The sequence below is a fragment of the Apaloderma vittatum genome, unplaced genomic scaffold, assembly GCF_000703405.1.
Source record: "Apaloderma vittatum isolate BGI_N311 unplaced genomic scaffold, ASM70340v1 scaffold27165, whole genome shotgun sequence".
Taxonomy (NCBI): Eukaryota; Metazoa; Chordata; class Aves; order Trogoniformes; family Trogonidae; genus Apaloderma; species Apaloderma vittatum.
The window spans coordinates 916-17332 of NW_009716911.1; the positions used below are offsets into that span (position 1 = coordinate 916).

The window sequence follows — 16417 nt, forward strand, 5'->3', positions numbered from 1 at the left end:
GTGAAGGGCTCTCATGAGAGTGTGGGCTGGGGGTAGGTCTGAAAACGTCAAATGATTGGCACCAATTGTAAGATGACTTTCTAACCACGTCAGTTTTTTTATCTTGCGAGAAGTAAACTTTCTCATGTCTGTTTTTCTGTGAACTAACTTCGCCACTTGCTGCAATTTAAACTCTTTGGAGAGGGTTTCGCTCCTGCAGTCGTCTTTCGGTTGCTTTCTATTTATACTTCTTTTGGGATCTGCGCTTAAGTGGCAGCTGATGGACTTTTGTAATGTTTTGCTCTTGATCGGTTAACTTTAACATCCCAGCTAGATTAAGGTATTTTCTTTTGCTTTCTCTGTGAAATGTTGAATGCTGGTAGTAGGGGTTGTGTGATATTTTGTGACATGAGTGTGTCGATTTAAACTGTTGAAGAGTCAAGTTTCTGCTATAATTATGCAGGTCTGTCTGTTTATCGGTCTGTATATATAAAATATACGGTCGGGGTGGACTGCTGAAAGTGAAATGTGTGTCAGGTCTGAAATGTGTCTGTAAAGAGTGCTTCTAGAGGAGTGTAGACATATGGCTACTGAGTTTGTTACTGCAAATGCGTCTTTAACTCTTTTGTCCCCAGCATAGTAACTGCACTGAACGTGGCTGTGTGAGTTTTCAGTAGGTACATTAATGCTGTTTCTACAGATGAGGCTTGCTCCGTTGTTTTGGAGCCTGATGTGTTTTAAAGTATATTATTATGAGGCTAATCGTGAGATTTCGTTTAAAATCTGGATTTTTGTCTTCAAGCTACCTCCAATCTTTAGTTTCTGTATTAGTCACACGTCTGGGGCAAACACGTAGGTATATTCCGTAGGGGATTGCAGTTCGATGTGTAGATCACGGGGTTCTCTTGTTTGTGTTAGCAAAGGAGCTAGATCCCTTCAGTAGTTTGATTGCTTGGAATAGAAGGGGAAGAGCCAGCAAAGATCATGCCAAGCAAGAGCACCAAAACTTCGACAGCAGCCCCTCGGAAAGGCAGAGAGCCCTTAGAGGAGTCCGTCAGTGACATGGAAGTGGAAAACGAAGGAGACAGGCAGCTTGGCCAAGTACCTCCGCAAGGTAGGTCTGAAAATTGTGGCTCTGGTGTGTAAGCTTGACGATAGTGCCTGTTTAGCAACACCGTTCAGTTGAATTTAGCAGTTGTTCCAGATAGGAATTCTCTTCTCTTCTCGAAAGGAGTATTGAAAACCTTGACTCCTGGCAAATTTACACTGTTTTTTTCTAAATGGTGAAGAGGGCTTGCAAAGAGTTAAAGTGTTTGGACCAGTGATTTAGTACAAGTGCAAAAGCAATTTGTAGACTTTCTCCTAATACACCCTATTTCATATTCTTCATTTGTAACATTGTACTGAAGATTGTGGGACAGCAGCAGAATTTTTCAAATTTATACGCAGCCAATGGTAGGGGATTTCTTGGAATGGAATAAATGTCAAGTTTATTTACTTAACTCTTAAATGATTTGACTTTCTTCTTCACAAAGCAGTGTATTTTCTGGAGTTGAGTTTTGGCTGATAACGTCTGGGGAGAAAAGCAGTGTGTGTCTCTTTAGGTAGCCAGATAAGTGATTATTAAAGCAAGGTATTTGACAGATAGATTAGTATGTTGAAATTGGTGACAAACGCTATTCTCTGTTGGAAGAAAAAGTCGCTGGTGGCTGTTGAAAAGCTGCTTTGCTTACAACTAGCTGATATCCAGGGGGCCAGTTTGTTTTCGTAACGAACTTCCTGTCTTTGCAGAGTGCTTGTGCTGTCATTACAGCTTTCAGAGCATTGTGCAGCGATCCCCAAATCTTGCAGAGTGACTTGTGAGCACGCCTGAAATGTGGCTTTGCGCTTATTAATTAGAAAGACTTTGCCTGTTTCGGATTTGTAGGCTTATTGTGACGGTTGTAGCTATTGTAATTGCAGAGTGCCTATTAAAGTGTGTTAGAATAAGAATTACATAATGAAAGAACAGACCCACGAGTGCATCGATGGGACGTCTTAAGTATCTGTTTTTAAAGATTCAGTTTGTGGAAAGACGAATTTTAATTCAGCTTAGCTTATTTTAGTAATTGTGGGCAAAAGTGTAAGTTTGGTTCATACAGAAGTGATGTTTGCTTTTCCAGTTGAACATTTTTAAAAGTGTCTAGTCATTGAGAGCTTTTTTTTTTTTCTATTTTGGATGATTTTTAGCAGCAGTCTCAACTGAGGTGGTAGATAATCGAAGTTTAGAAGAGATTTTGGGTAGCATCCCTCCTCCCCCACCTCCAGCAATGACCAACGAAGCTGGTGCTCCTCGTCTCATGATAACTCATATTGTAAACCAGAACTTCAAATCCTATGCAGGGGAGCAAATTTTGGGACCTTTTCATAAGGTATCTTTCTTTTATATTAAGCGTTTTCAAAATGAAGGTAAGACTTCACTGTGTGTTAGTATTTCTTCCTGTATTTTCATGTAAAGCTTACCTCAAAATAACAGAGAAATATTTAAGTTTTAGAATTACTTATGTAGTGATATTCTAAATTTTCAATATTGGGCAGTAGAGAAAAGTTAAATGCAACTTTCTGACATTGTACGATTTTAATTCGTCAGTAAACCTTCAAAAAGCACACTTTTCTCTTTATTTCGTTTGCTGGAGAACTTTAGGGGTGTGTTTGAAGAATGAGACTGTTTTTTAGTGCCCACAAGAGACTTACGTGGCTAATCATGAAACTTTCCTTGCAAACATGCTTGCTAAATGCAGTGTCGCTTTGAGTTAACAAGTTAAAATTTGGAAAGCCGAGTTGAGGTGTGGGGTTTTTTATTAAAGAAGTTGTACAGCTTTACCCTTGGCAGTAAAAACTAAGCTATCAAACAGTCTGCAGTTTCAGGCACTAGGAATAATTGTGTTTTAAACTGTTCACGTATGAAATGGGTGATGTACACTGGCCAAGATCTGCTTCCCTTTGAATATAATTTCTTTTCTTTTCTTTTTTTTTTCCTTCTATTATGCAGCGTTTTTCATGTATTATTGGGCCAAATGGCAGTGGAAAATCCAATGTCATTGATTCAATGCTTTTTGTGTTTGGGTATCGAGCACAGAAAATCAGATCCAAAAAACTCTCTGTGCTGATCCATAATTCTGATGAACATACGGACATCCAGAGCTGTTCTGTGGAAGTCCACTTCCAAAAGATCGTTGACAAGGTATGTATGCTGCTAATCAGAACAGTGGGACCTTTTTTTTTTTTCTTTAGGGAATTGAAAACTTCTAATATTTGGTTATTTTATTCTGAGCTGTGGAAAACTTTACAGCATAATTAGTTTACCTTCAGGATGTAAAACATTAATTCAAACTTAATTAGTTTAAAAATTCTTCTATTGAGTAGTGCAGTTCTTACAAAAAAAAAATCACTACTAATATTTTATTTTCTACAAGACGAATATCTGATACATGTCTGTTTTAAATCTATTTAGAAATATGTAATATTAATTTTCAGAAGTCGTTTTAGAGTTGTCATCTCATCTACCCCAAGAAAATAAAACATTTCTGAAATTAATAGGACCCCTGGAAATTTATAAGTCTGTTTGGACATGTTATATATTCTTATATTTGTAATATGAGCATATATATTAAGAAATAAAATCAATTTAGGCAAAACTTTTCAAACCAAATAGAAGCTATTTTAGGTTATCTAAATTTAGACAAATATAATGAATCTGAAACTTTCTTATTTACACTTTACATACTGTAAACATGCCTGCAATTTTAAAATGGATTTTTCATCAGAGCTTCTGGACCTCACATCCTACTACTAGATTTTTTTTTTTAACTTCATATTTTGTTTGGATAAAATAGAAAGTGTTGGCAAATAAGAAAAAAGACAGTAATTTTGCTTTGCACTTTGTGTATTGATAAAAGCTTCTGGGTATTTTTTCTGATTTGTTACAATTACAGTGCAAAGAATTTTTCTCTCACTTCATTTAAATTTACTTTTTGTGCACACATTTTATCTGAAGTATCAACTGTCGAGTTTTGGATCAGTTAGAATAGTGGGAAATGTACATTACTAGCATGCTTTTTGAATTGTCAAAGTGGCAACATATACAACCTTTGGAGAAACTGTTTTAAAAGACAGATTTATTTTTTTTTTGGTCTTTGACTTGATACACATACACATGTACCTTTTGCTTATATTTATAATGACCAGACCAAAAAAAAAATATATTTTTTTCCTACTTCTTGTTGACATCTAGGACGTAACTCTATGTTCTAAAAATCTTCTGCATATACTAAATAATACTTTGATTATACTCTTGGGGGTTAATCTGGGAAAGTGGCAGGCTTAACTTAAAGTCTTCACGAGAAGCATGTATCAATTTTTAACTTTTTAAAGGATTGGGCCAGCTTTATTTTAGTTGCTGCTTTGTAGGTAAGTGTAAGGTAGCTTTTGAAACTGATGATGTCATATTTGTCACATCTTTAATGTTTTGCTTTTTTATCTTCTACAGTTTCTCTTTAGAGCTACTCAGCTACAGTAGCTCCTTTTCCTAGTGCTATAAAAGAGGAGTTTAAAATGCCAACACTAGTTAAGTCATTCAAGACTTCCTTATCAAAAATTTGAAGCAGGCCTTTTGTGATTTGAAGCAGTGGCAAAGAGAGTAAATTAAGTATTTTCAAAGTAATAGCTTGTGTTAGAGATGGGAAAGGCATAATATGAAGGCCATTCAGTTAAAATTATTTGGGCTATTTTTTGTCCAGTTATCAAGTTGTGTCATTTTATTTATTTTTTTTTTCTTTTGAGATATGCAGCTTTAAGACAGTTTCCACTTCAGAGAGCAATTAACTTAAAACCTGAACATGATAAAATTTCTATGCTTAATTTTGAAATATGAAGTAAACCTATGATGTAGTAATTGGTTTTTCTGGCTTTGTTTTTCCTCAAAACAGGAAGGAGATGATTACGAAGTTATTCCTAACAGCAATTTTTGTGTATCTAGAACTGCCTATAGAGATAATTCCTCTGTCTACCACATCGATGGAAAGAAAAAGACATTCAAGGATGTTGGTATTCTTCTGCGAAGCCATGGGATTGATCTGGACCATAACAGGTTCTTAATTTTACAGGTTGGTGTACTAATAAGCACCACTTTTAAAGTGAATTTTTTGAAGTCAAGCCTTATTTTTACTTATGGTTATAAAAAAAAAATGCTCTCTAGGTTTTAAGCCTGGTATTGGAGGCCTTAAAGTACTCTAGCAGCACATCATGGTTTGCATGCTCTAACGAAGATGCGAATCATTATCTGCTGCTTTAGAAATTTAAGGAAGAGAAACAGTTGAAGATACTAATAGAAATTTCTTATGAACAAATTTGTGTTCCTGACATGTGGATGAATAGAAGAGTTATCATACTTGTTCCGCCCTAGCAGCACGTAAATATTGGTGTAGTAAAATAAACCTTAAACCCCAATATTATTGTGCTGCTTAAGCGTGGCAGAGATTCAGCAACTTGTTTATATTTTAGATAAAAGTGCATCAATATTAACTTAAGCCTTAAGGATTCTACTGTTAAGTGAACTTATCTGCGCTCTCATATGTAGATATGGTTTTACTGGAAAAGTGTGTATATAAAAACTAACTGCATAAAAATTGAGGGCAGGAAAAAAGCCGTGAGGGGTACATCTTGTTTACACTTGTTTAACAATTGTCAAGAGCTGAAAGAATGGCAGGTTTATAGCCAGTTCAAGCTATGGTTTTAAAAGCTACAGTCTACAACCCATACTGTAAAAATAATCATAGAATTTGTCAGTGTAATATCACTTGTTCTTCATGTTTGACCTTAAAATCAGGAGGCTTGCTGGCATCTGTTTGCTATTTAAAAGTCAGGCTGAAGAGAACCACACTAGTTTTTTCTCGTTTTGAAATAATAGTGGAGAATTTTTCCATGTGCCAAATGATTACTTAAAATGTAAATTGAGTTAAGGTACTCGATGGAAGTATTTAAATACTAATTCAATTGAATAACTGTATCTGCAATTACCTGTTATTATTTCACTACTATTACTAACAGATCCCAAATCTGCCCTGAACCATCAGGGCCTAGAAAATTAATGAACAGTGGGAGCCTCCCAAGGTCTGAAATTTTTCAGTAGAGTTTACTTTAGGCCTGCTCCTGTCAAAGGAGCTTCCAGTTCCCCAATAAAAGAAAAAAAAGTTCTAGATAGGTCGCTGTGCTTGCTTCACTTCCTCAAGCCTTTTTGTGCAGTCCTTTTTTACAGTTACACCCACAAAAAGAGGATATATCTGTTTCGAAGTCTCCGTGCCAATTAATTATTCCCTTTAACACTTTTTTCCTGTATTTGCTGTTTCAAGATGGAGTGAGAAGGACCTCAAACAAAACTGTAGTAAATTCACTCTTTTTTTTTTTTTCTTTTTTTCTACATCGTTGTTCTGAAATACCACTTTAGTAAAATTTCTAGAAGGGAGAGAATGCAGAATCAAAGATTAAGCCAGGTGGAAATTATGGTGCAGAGGTACCTAGTGTTGGAGAGCATGCCCTTTTACCGCTGGGAGGAGGGGAAGGGAACGTTTGGGGGAAGTATTGCTAAGCTTTTTTTATTTTTATTTTATTTTTTTTTCTCCTCAAATGTGATTTGTTTTCTTCTCCCATTAATTGTTCCCCAGGAAGTTGTCAATAAAGGCAATGTGGGTTTTCCTAAAAGCTTGAGTTTCATGCTTTCCACCTGCACAACAGGAAATTAGGGGGAGATGGTAACCAATATCAAAGCATAAAGAGAGGTTTCCCACTGTTATTCTTTCCTTTTATTCCACTAGGTTCTTTGTGGGTAATGTAATGAACTGCAGAGGAAACTGCACGGAGGTTTTCTGTGTTTCTTCAGTCGTTCTGACCGAGGCAGAGTCCTTTCTCTTTGCACATAAGGTCTTGCACCTTTTTAAAGTGAAATCTACTGATTTGGAGATTCAGAGTTTAGTATTTTCCAGCTGAGAAACATGGCAATATTTTTGCACATAATGACAGCAGAAATTCAAAACCCAAATGCTAAAAATTATAGTAAAAAGTGAGCCCATGTCAAAAGGATAAGGCTGTGAACTATTATTACAAAGATTGTCCTTCTTCCCTGATGTTTTTCAGATTAAATTATTGAAGGGATAAATAACAAGTTTATTTAGCTTTTACTTTCGTTATGCCTAAATTAAATTAGGCTACCTCAAGTTTAACTTGATATGAAGTTATTTCTCATTTAAAATAAGTTCTAAACCTCTTTAGTTTTGACTGTGTCAATGAGGTGTAATGAAAATATTTCACTTGCACTACAGATTTTGGGCAAAAATGCTAATCAGGTATTATCAAATGCTGATTTTGTGTGACAGAATATTCACTAGTTAGTACCGAAGAAAAAGTTGTAAGGGAACATGTCCTACACATAGTAACGAAACCTTTAGGTACCTGCTTATATCTTACTAGCATATTTAGCATTACTCAATGGAAAAGACTTGCTTTTTGAAAGACTGCATTATTTTTGTGGTTGCTTCTCCCGACTTCACCCCCGATTTTGCTGTCTTTCTGCTGTAGCAGATTTTGGTGCCTTTAAAGATAAAATTTGAAAGCTTAAGCCAGCCTGAATTTTGTAGAAGTTGGGTAGGGCACGATCCAGAGGTACTCCTACTGATGCTATACTGGTAATATTAAAATCAAGCCAGTGATGACTTCTGTGAGTAACGTTACAAAAAACACCCGTGGAAAAACGAAATGTGTCAGACTATTTCAGTAGTTCTAGAAGGATTACAAATTCTGTGCCTGAACTAGCTAACTGAAAAAAATCTTCTTTAAAAATTACAACGGGATATTGCCAACATTTAACAGGAGGAGCTTGTCACTTTTGTGATCCTTAAGTTCTAATGCTACATGCTTCATGTTTCTAATAAATTGCTATATGCCTGTAGTACTTCAGGAATAGACAAATGCTTAGTGCATTTTTATTGAGCTTGCCGCAGCCTGAAACTGCAACAGGAAAAAAAAGCATCTTGTCACTTAAAAAAAAAAAATTACGCTAAGCATTGTGGTAAAACCTAGCATCTTGCTGCTATTTTTCTGTCTTCCACACCTAACGCCCCAGCTTCAGTAACTCGTCTATGTGTCAAGAACAGCAAATAAAATTACTTAGCTCTTCTGAAAGACTTCCTTGGAACGTCCAGTGTACGTAGACAGAGGAGTTGTGTGGGTTCTGTGCTGTGTCCGTGCGGGATGAAGTTGGGGAGGTAAGTGTGTTTGCTGTTGCTCAAAGTGACTTCTCTGACCAGGTTAACCTTGAGGCCAGCACAAAACCTCGGCCTCTTTATCCTGGCTGGTTTGCCACGAAGGAATGGCTAAATGAGTGGGGAGCGCGGGAAGGCACGTCAGGTTTGGACATCCCAGGGTAGGCCTGTCGGGAGCAAAGCACACGGGCTGCAGGCAGTGGCTACTAGTGCCTGCTGAGATGGGCACTTAGAGCCTTTCAAGGTAAGAGAAGACTTTCTTTTTTATGTTTTAAAGGAAAGTGGAGTTTCATGGGGTATTCCCGTTCAGCTACTTTGCAAGTGGTTATTGTAGAAATGGTATGGCAGAAGACTTTGAATTGCTGTTTTACTAAAAGATAGTATTGTGGGAGCAGACTTCCAATTTACTTCAGAAACTTTCTTCCAAACAAATTGATACTGCTTTAGGTAAACTTTTTACTATTACAATAGTATTTTGCTTAATTAAAAAATTGTCATGTAATCTTATGCAAGGATAAACAGCTACACTGATTTTTTTTTTTTTTTATGTATATATTTTTGTAACTGATAGGAAAGGTATTCTGTAACTTACTAAGTCTTACCGTATGGCAAGATTATGTTGCCAGAAAGGAAGTTTAGTCAAGTTTTTCACCTGCTGCTTTGTAGAAATAACATAGGAGTCGCTCTTTCAGTGTGTTGGAGAGGAAATGAGGGAGAGCAGATTTTCTTCTCCCTTTGAGATAAGCCAGGAGTTCCCAATTGTTGAGGTCTGCTCGCCTGATGAGGCACACCGACAGTGGAGCGAAGGCGCGGAGCGGGGCACAAGCTGCAAAGCTCCGCTGGGATTCTAACTGCAGGTCTGTGCTGGCAGCGGTGGTGATAGCGAAGAGAGGTTTGTTCTAGAAAGGTCAAGGACAGCTGAGCTGAAGTGGAAAGAAGAACTAAAGCAAGTGTGCTAATACAGTTAAGAACAGATTCTGTGAATGAAATATAACAACCTCACACCGATTCATGGAGTCCAGAATCCATCTCACTGGATGCTTAACTATGAAGCTTTGTGCTGAAGTGAATACAGAGCAGCATGAGATATGCTGAGATGTCCTAGTGCAGTTTCAAAACTAATTCTGTTACATTATCGGAACATTACGTTGGCAATTTGCATGATTTTTATTTTGCAAATTGCAACACAGCATTTTAACCAACGCTTATTAAGCTTCCTTCAGAAAAATAGGGAAATACAGGAAGTAGAGAAAAGCACTTTTCTAGGGGCAGTGTGTAATCATGAGTGATCAATTACATGGTTTAATTAAAAAAAAAAAAAATCTTAAGGTTGGGTTTGACAAAACTGACTTAGATTCCAAAGTGGCTCTAGATCTGCACTCAGTTTGTATTCTTGTATTAAATACAAGAATGTCCTTAAGAAAGCTTCTAAAATTAGACAGATGTGCAAACAGCTTGACAAAGACTACTTTTAAATGATTTCCAGAATGCAGAAGAGTAGTTTTGTGCAAACAACTGAATGTTGTATAATGGGCGAATTCTGAGTTTTTCCTCATCTTTGGACAGCAGTGACCTTGTAGATTTGTGCATTTATTACTTAGTTAATAACTTCCTCGCTTGCTCACCTAGCTTGTCGCGCTTTTCTTGGAAGGCAGAGCGTTGAGTATCGGATGCTTTCTCCCCTCCTCTGTATTTGCCATTTGGTAAAATTGAAGGGCAGAAACAAGACTGAAAGCATTAAGTAACTGCAGCAATAGGATGAGAATTGGAAGAAAAAAACCAACCAACCAACCTGTTGTGGCTTACAAGTGCTGTATTATAGTCACATTATCAGCAGAAGAATAAGGTTACAGCACTATTGCTTCCCTACATGTGTGCCTTCCAAAGGCTGTGCATGTAGAATATAGAATTCAGAGTCAGAACTTTAGGTACAGAGGGGAGTATGGGCGCACTGTCAAAGTCAAACTGAAATTTTCTTTCTGGAAATGCAGTTTGAGTGCCTTTATTATTGAGGAACTGATTACACAAAATGTCCAGTAAAAAAAAAAAAAGGAGAACAAAATTTTTGGGAAGCACCTAGTGTCAGATGCAGAAACTTAAGAGTTAGACAACTTCTAAGCTAGCATTTACCATACAACAGGTTGACATTCATTACTACTTTCCATCTAATCTTACTCCCCGTTGACTTTTGCAGCAGTTACAAGGTTTGTCAAACAAATGTCAAATTGGAGCTGCATCAGGCAAGAGGCTGAGCCTTCGCAGTAATTCAGTCATAGTGCTGGTTCTCAGGTCAGCATTCAAAAGTGGGTTAGAATCCACAACCAAGGAAGGAAAAACAGTAATTGGTCTTTCCCAAAATTACTCTTGGAGTATTTTTTTTTAAATGTCTGTAGAGAAACAGATTTCTAATAAACATTCTAAATGTTCTGATGTGGTTTCTGCTTCAAGCAAATCCATGGTGCCCCTGGTTTCGTTCTCCTGGCTGCGTAAGCCATCGCCCTTCCTTGTGCTGCTGGGGCTGTGCATGCTGCACTTCACCTCCTGTAGCTGGCTGGTGAAATAGTTGCAGAATTTATTGTCCATATTCCCCTTGCTCTGGGAGAAACGCTTCACTGTTTGAAAAAAATTGAAATACAGCTGTGTTCCATAAAGTTAGTTGAAAAATTCCAAACTTCACTATTTTATGAAGAGAACTTTGCCTTATGCCAGATCAATTGTGTCTAGCCTTCTGCGTTTGAAAGTTTTGGGTTATAATTTAGCTTGATCCCAGATTGATTGATTTTCTTCAATAGGATGAACAGTAATGGATTTTTACTGTGGCTGCTAAAATCTTCCTCAAAATTTTGGTGTAACTGCAAGTGCCGCTTTCTCCTGGATGTGCTGGCTGCAGCTCACCTGTTCACCTCAGTGCTTGAGGGACAAGTTCTGTTCATCGTTTCTTGCATATAAAGAAAACTACTGTTTCAAAGTTTGGTGTGGTATGAATTTTCTTAATAACAATACAATACCTTTTTGGGAACAAGGGTTTTTTTATGGTTAAACCATTTAAATCTAAAATTTTACGTGTTTACATGAAATCTTTTTTTTTCAGACCTGCATAATAAAACTGTCACAAACATCTCAAGACTTAATCTTGGTGATGCTTGACAAAGTTAAATGACGTTCTGGTCACTGTCTATGTTTGCGTTTCACTTAAATGAAATGGAATTATGTAATTCTCTAGAACTGCAAACTGTGATTCATTTACTTAATTTAGTAAACAAATTGAATATGCATCTTGTGCCAGTATTAAGAAGTTACAAGATGACTGTAATTACGCTGTAACAGGCGTTATGCTTGGGATTCTGGCATAGCTTGCTGATACCCATCCATCGCTCCAAAGGTTTTGGACTCAATCACAAAACATCCTTCTATGGGGGTTTAAAAAGCTGTAACAGCTAGTATGTTTTCAAAAGTATGGTACTGTTACAGTGCAGCTAATAAAATATTGATCTAACTTTAAGAAAAACTGTGATTGCCTTAAAAATACCAAATACTACAGCCACAGTTGTCATAGCTAAAATTTTGCAATAGTTTAATGTAATCTTGAAACAAAATCACCTGGTTTGACCATAGCCCCAGCCCAGAGCTTTTTCTCCAAGTACTGCAACACTTCTGTTCCGGTTAGAAATCGGACAGATTGGAGGAGCGAGGCTTGTTTTACTTTCCATTACTTGAAATGCTGGTACCAAAAGGTTTCTGAAATGAAGCTATCGTCTTAAAATACAGAACCACAGCTGGGTAGATTTGACTCTGGCTACGAGGGGGTACATTTAAATGTTGAAACTTCAGGAGAATTCTTAAGGAGAGGAAAATATCCACACTCTGTATTTGCCATCAGCTTCCTTTGTGCAACTTGAAGTGAGGTGGCTTTCCTCCCACCCAGCACCTCAAAAAGAGAAAACATAAGCAAAAAGGAGTGAAAAGAATTTGTCTAATTTACTAGTATTGACAAAATGTGGATTTTTTTCAAGGATAAAACACACTGAAGTTCCACAAAGGGTTTAGATGATTTCTTGTGTTCTACTTGCAGCGGGTAAAGTGGGAAACTCAAGACAAATAGGATGTGCTGCCCTCTAAGGAGATGTCACATGTGAAAACATGGAAGATTTTTTCAGGATGTAGTATTGCATCTTGTAGGCAGCAATTTCTCTGAAACTACTCCTCATGAGCAAAAGTGAGTGTAAGCCTCAGTTCAGTTCGATGTTCTGCTTCTCCGCTTTTGAATTTGACTAGCGTCGAAGAGCTCCGCTACCAAAACCCCCTCCAAAACCTAAACCACAACCGCCACAGAAAACTCCCCTGAGAAACCACCCAGATTACCCTGTGCTCCCCTCCCGGGTGCAGCGCCTTTCTGTCTGCTGGATTCCCAGCGACCCAGTTCCCGTGTTGCAGTTAGATTTGGAGTTAGGGCTTCAGCCCACAGACCCTACTCTTGATGTCAGGAAAGATTGTTGGAGCCTGATGCCAGAAGCAGCAAACGGGAGTTACCTGCAGAGGTGAAAAGTAGTATCTTGTGTGGAGACCAGTGGTAGGAGTTGCAGAAAGGCAGCTTTGTGAGTAGGTCAAAACTTCCCTTTATCAAGCAGTTTGATAACCATGTTTAAAATTCAGATCTTTATATGCCAGAAGCCATTGGATAAACTGGAATTAAAAGCTTTCTGTTCCCAGAGGATCAGTTGCTCTAAGAAATGAATGTATAACTCTAGAGAAAATAGTAGTAGCTCTGAGAAAGGAGGTAATAGAGAGTTCAGGGATTTTGTCGTCCCATTTTAAGTGCTATATAGGAGGTGAAATTCTTGTCCTGCACAATTTGCTTTGGGAAGTTTCATACAGCAGCAGAGTGCAGCTATTTAATTAAGCTGCCTGCATCATTAGAGACGTGCTAATCCTAACGAGATGTTTGATCTAATCCTGATACGGAAGAGTGAATGTGCATTGTAGAGACTGCAACTCGACAAACTGTCTGTAATAGGTGTTTTACGTTAAATGAACAGGGTCCCTGAAACACTCCTCGCACACAAGTGTAGCTTCTCCTGAAGCACCCTGAGCTCAAAATAGTCCCTTGACTTGGCAGCCCCGTAACATGAAAGTAGCGATAGATAGAACGTGCTGATGATGTCACTGCTCCCGTCAGCTCATCGGGCGTCTTCCTGGGCGTCCACCCGCGGTGGCACTTCGCAGGCTTGGGCACCGGCCCAGGCGCTCCGGGCTGGGAGATTTTGTGCTGCGCTGACCCCCTCGTGCCCTCAGCAGAGTTGTTGATTTCAAATGGTTTGGTTTATGATGAACGATTTCTATGATGTTTTTGAAGACTTTTACAACTCACTTGCTTTAAAGTTGTGCACTTTACTTACGCACAATGGAAATTTAAATTTAGGAAGGTTCTCAAACATCATGGCACTGAAACAATCCATGTTCTCAAGAGCTGAGCTGTGCAAGAGAAGGCGGTAGAATCTCTAGATTCTGAGTTCCATAGAAATTATCCTCATGCTTTTCACTAGAGACAGCAGCTTTCAAATGAGAATGCCTCTTGCCCTTTTTTAATAACTTTGTAGGCTGCTGTCAAACAAGGTTTCTCATTATTTACCACAGTGGTCAGTTAACTTGATTGCTTAGAAATTTCTCCGTGGCTAAAGTTGTGTTCTCTATTAGAATGTACCAAGAATTATTTTCTGGTAGAGAGGTTGAGGTGTTCTGGAGAAGCCGTTGGTGTTTGTCGCACAGCGTTGGAGCTGTTGGAGCTCTTCACTAAGAGGGTGGTGAGACACTGGACCGGGTCGCCCACAGGAGCTTTGGATGCCGCATCCCTGCAAGCGTTCAGGACCAGGCTGGATGGGACCTTGAGCAACCCGGTCTGGTGGGGGGTGTCACTGCTCACGACAGGGGGGTTGGAACTAGATGAGTTTTATCTAAGGTCCCCTCTAACTCAAGCCGTTCCGATTTGTGTGGCAGGCGCTGTGCTGGCATGCCAGCGCTGGCTGCAGCTGCCTGCGCACCAGGCAGGAACTGGAATTGGGACTTCATTTCGAGTTGTTGCTCTGAATGTAGAACCTTCCCAAAAATCCTTGGCTGATATTTGCTTTTTTTCGTACCACTATGACTTCGCTTTTGTGGATGTCGTGGTCTTTGTTAGCCGTGTGCCAGTGTCACCACTGCCTTAGTGGTGACATCCATTTTGATTGTCCTCTCGACTAAATAAAGGATTCTTTGTTTTATTTTCCCATATTACTCTCTCTCCTGTGAATTTGTGCCTATGAACTAGAGGAAGATAACTGAGGCGAGTAATTGAAGAGATTTCCTGGTGGTCCCTTGCGAGGCTTTTTGAATTTAGGTGTGGCAGCTACGTTAAGCATGCCCAAATGTGTTTTGTTTTCAACAAATGTCTGCCTGCTGCCGCCTTAGTTTCACTTTCAGAAGTGCTGTCCGTATTTCAAAAGATCTTTTACTAGATAAATGAGCAAGCTTGTGCAATTTTTTGGTGGTTTTTTTTTACATAATTCACAAGTAATAAGGGAAACAGTTAACTCAATAGTCAAGTTTTAGGAGAATGCAGAGCTGTATATGTTTTCCCCACTTATCGTTGTCATGACTACTTGCAGAAAGAGCAGGTACAACTTTTTCAGTCTCCTTTATCAATTAAAATAGCTGGAAACCTTTTAATTTCTTAATATGATAACTGTAGGGCTAAACAAATTTCTTGATGCATTGGTAAATGATACAAATTCTTAATAACTACTCTTGTCATTCAGTTAGTACTTAGAGTTTCTAATGTTTTCTTTGTTACCCTGATGAGAAAAGAATCCACGACCGTCAGTAGCTAGTCCACCTACCTCTCTTCAGGCAGGATGAAGAGCAGGTCATTCCAAACTTGCCTACCGTGAGGTGTTGCAAATCCCACTGGCACCAGCCAGCCCGACAAGTTCAATTCACACGCGTTTTCTCAGCAGTTCTAGGCTCACTTCAGCTTCTCAAGAAGTTACTCAACGTGTGGCCTCAGCTGAAGGCACCAGCAATTCCTGGCTGTGTGAGGATGGATGTATTTGCCACATAAACAACCAAACCCTTGGCTTCTTAATTTATGAGGTTATAGGATTAGATACAACTGGATTAAGTTTCAGCAGTGATTTCCTAGATCATTAAACAAATTGTAGTTCTGTTCCATTGCATTAGTGAGCTCTGGAGAACCCTCACTACTACATTATCTTTGTTCTTAGGTGGGTGTGACTCAAAAGATGGTTCATTATACTTAGGCAGATCATAAAAAAGTTGACTTGTGTTCGTTGCTTGTCCTTAATTCCTGTGCTTGCGTTAAATCCAGGGCAGTTTTGTAGCTTACAGCAGCACCTACCTTAAGTGATACGCACACAGAGCACAGAACATTCTTAGACTTGGTGCTCGGCACCTGAATTAATATCTTTTCTATGATTGTTTTGGTTTGGTTGTAAACAGAAGAAATGCTTTAATGCAACAAAAAACCAAAATAGAGGCTTTTGACAATCCCACAGAAATTTAGGTTACACAGTTCCCTACCCAGGAGCCGTGTCTCAACTACAGGTGGACAAATCGGACTTTGGTGACAAGGTGTAGTTGGAATTGCATAGAATACAGCTGCAGCTATTAGAAAACTAATTGGTAAGTGTAAGAAATAAGACTTGGATTGGTTTAAGGTCTGCTGTGGGGGTTTTTTTTGTCTTGTCAAACCTGCTGACACTTTTTAGGAGCAGTAATTGCCAGAAAAGAAAAGCTTAGATGCATTTAACCTCTGGAATTTTAAATAAAAAAGCGAACAACATAAAAGCAAAACCTCTACCTCGGTGTTTAACAAAAAACTATATGTAGGGAAGACTTACCTTAATAAATGCTCGTTCTTACTTTGCAAAGGTTGCGAAAGGTTGCTTTTCCCCTTCGGCTGGGCACACCGGGGTGTCCTAGTTGGAAGAGGAGCGGAGAGCCACTAGGTGTCATTGCACACTGAGTCCCGGGAGTGAAATCACGGCGGGAAAACCTCTGATCCCTTCCTTAGCTGAGGGTCAGGAGTCCCTGCCCCTCTGCAGGTGGGACTGGCGAGCTGGCCTGGAAATCCTGCCCGTGGGTGTCAGGTG

General features: G+C 38.8%; 1 protein-coding gene across 1 annotated transcript in view; it reads left to right on the plus strand.

The window, feature by feature from the left end:
• Positions 1 to 832: 832 nt before the first annotated feature.
• SMC4 (structural maintenance of chromosomes 4) overlaps positions 833 to 16417 on the plus strand; it is a 33714-nt gene continuing 18129 nt past the window's right edge. The window contains exons 1-4 of the mRNA XM_009869722.1: positions 833 to 1093; positions 2212 to 2390; positions 3011 to 3202; positions 4947 to 5123. Of these exons, the coding sequence (XP_009868024.1) occupies positions 964 to 1093; positions 2212 to 2390; positions 3011 to 3202; positions 4947 to 5123 (678 nt within the window). The 5' untranslated portion in view covers positions 833 to 963. The remainder of the gene's footprint in view (positions 1094 to 2211; positions 2391 to 3010; positions 3203 to 4946; positions 5124 to 16417) is intronic.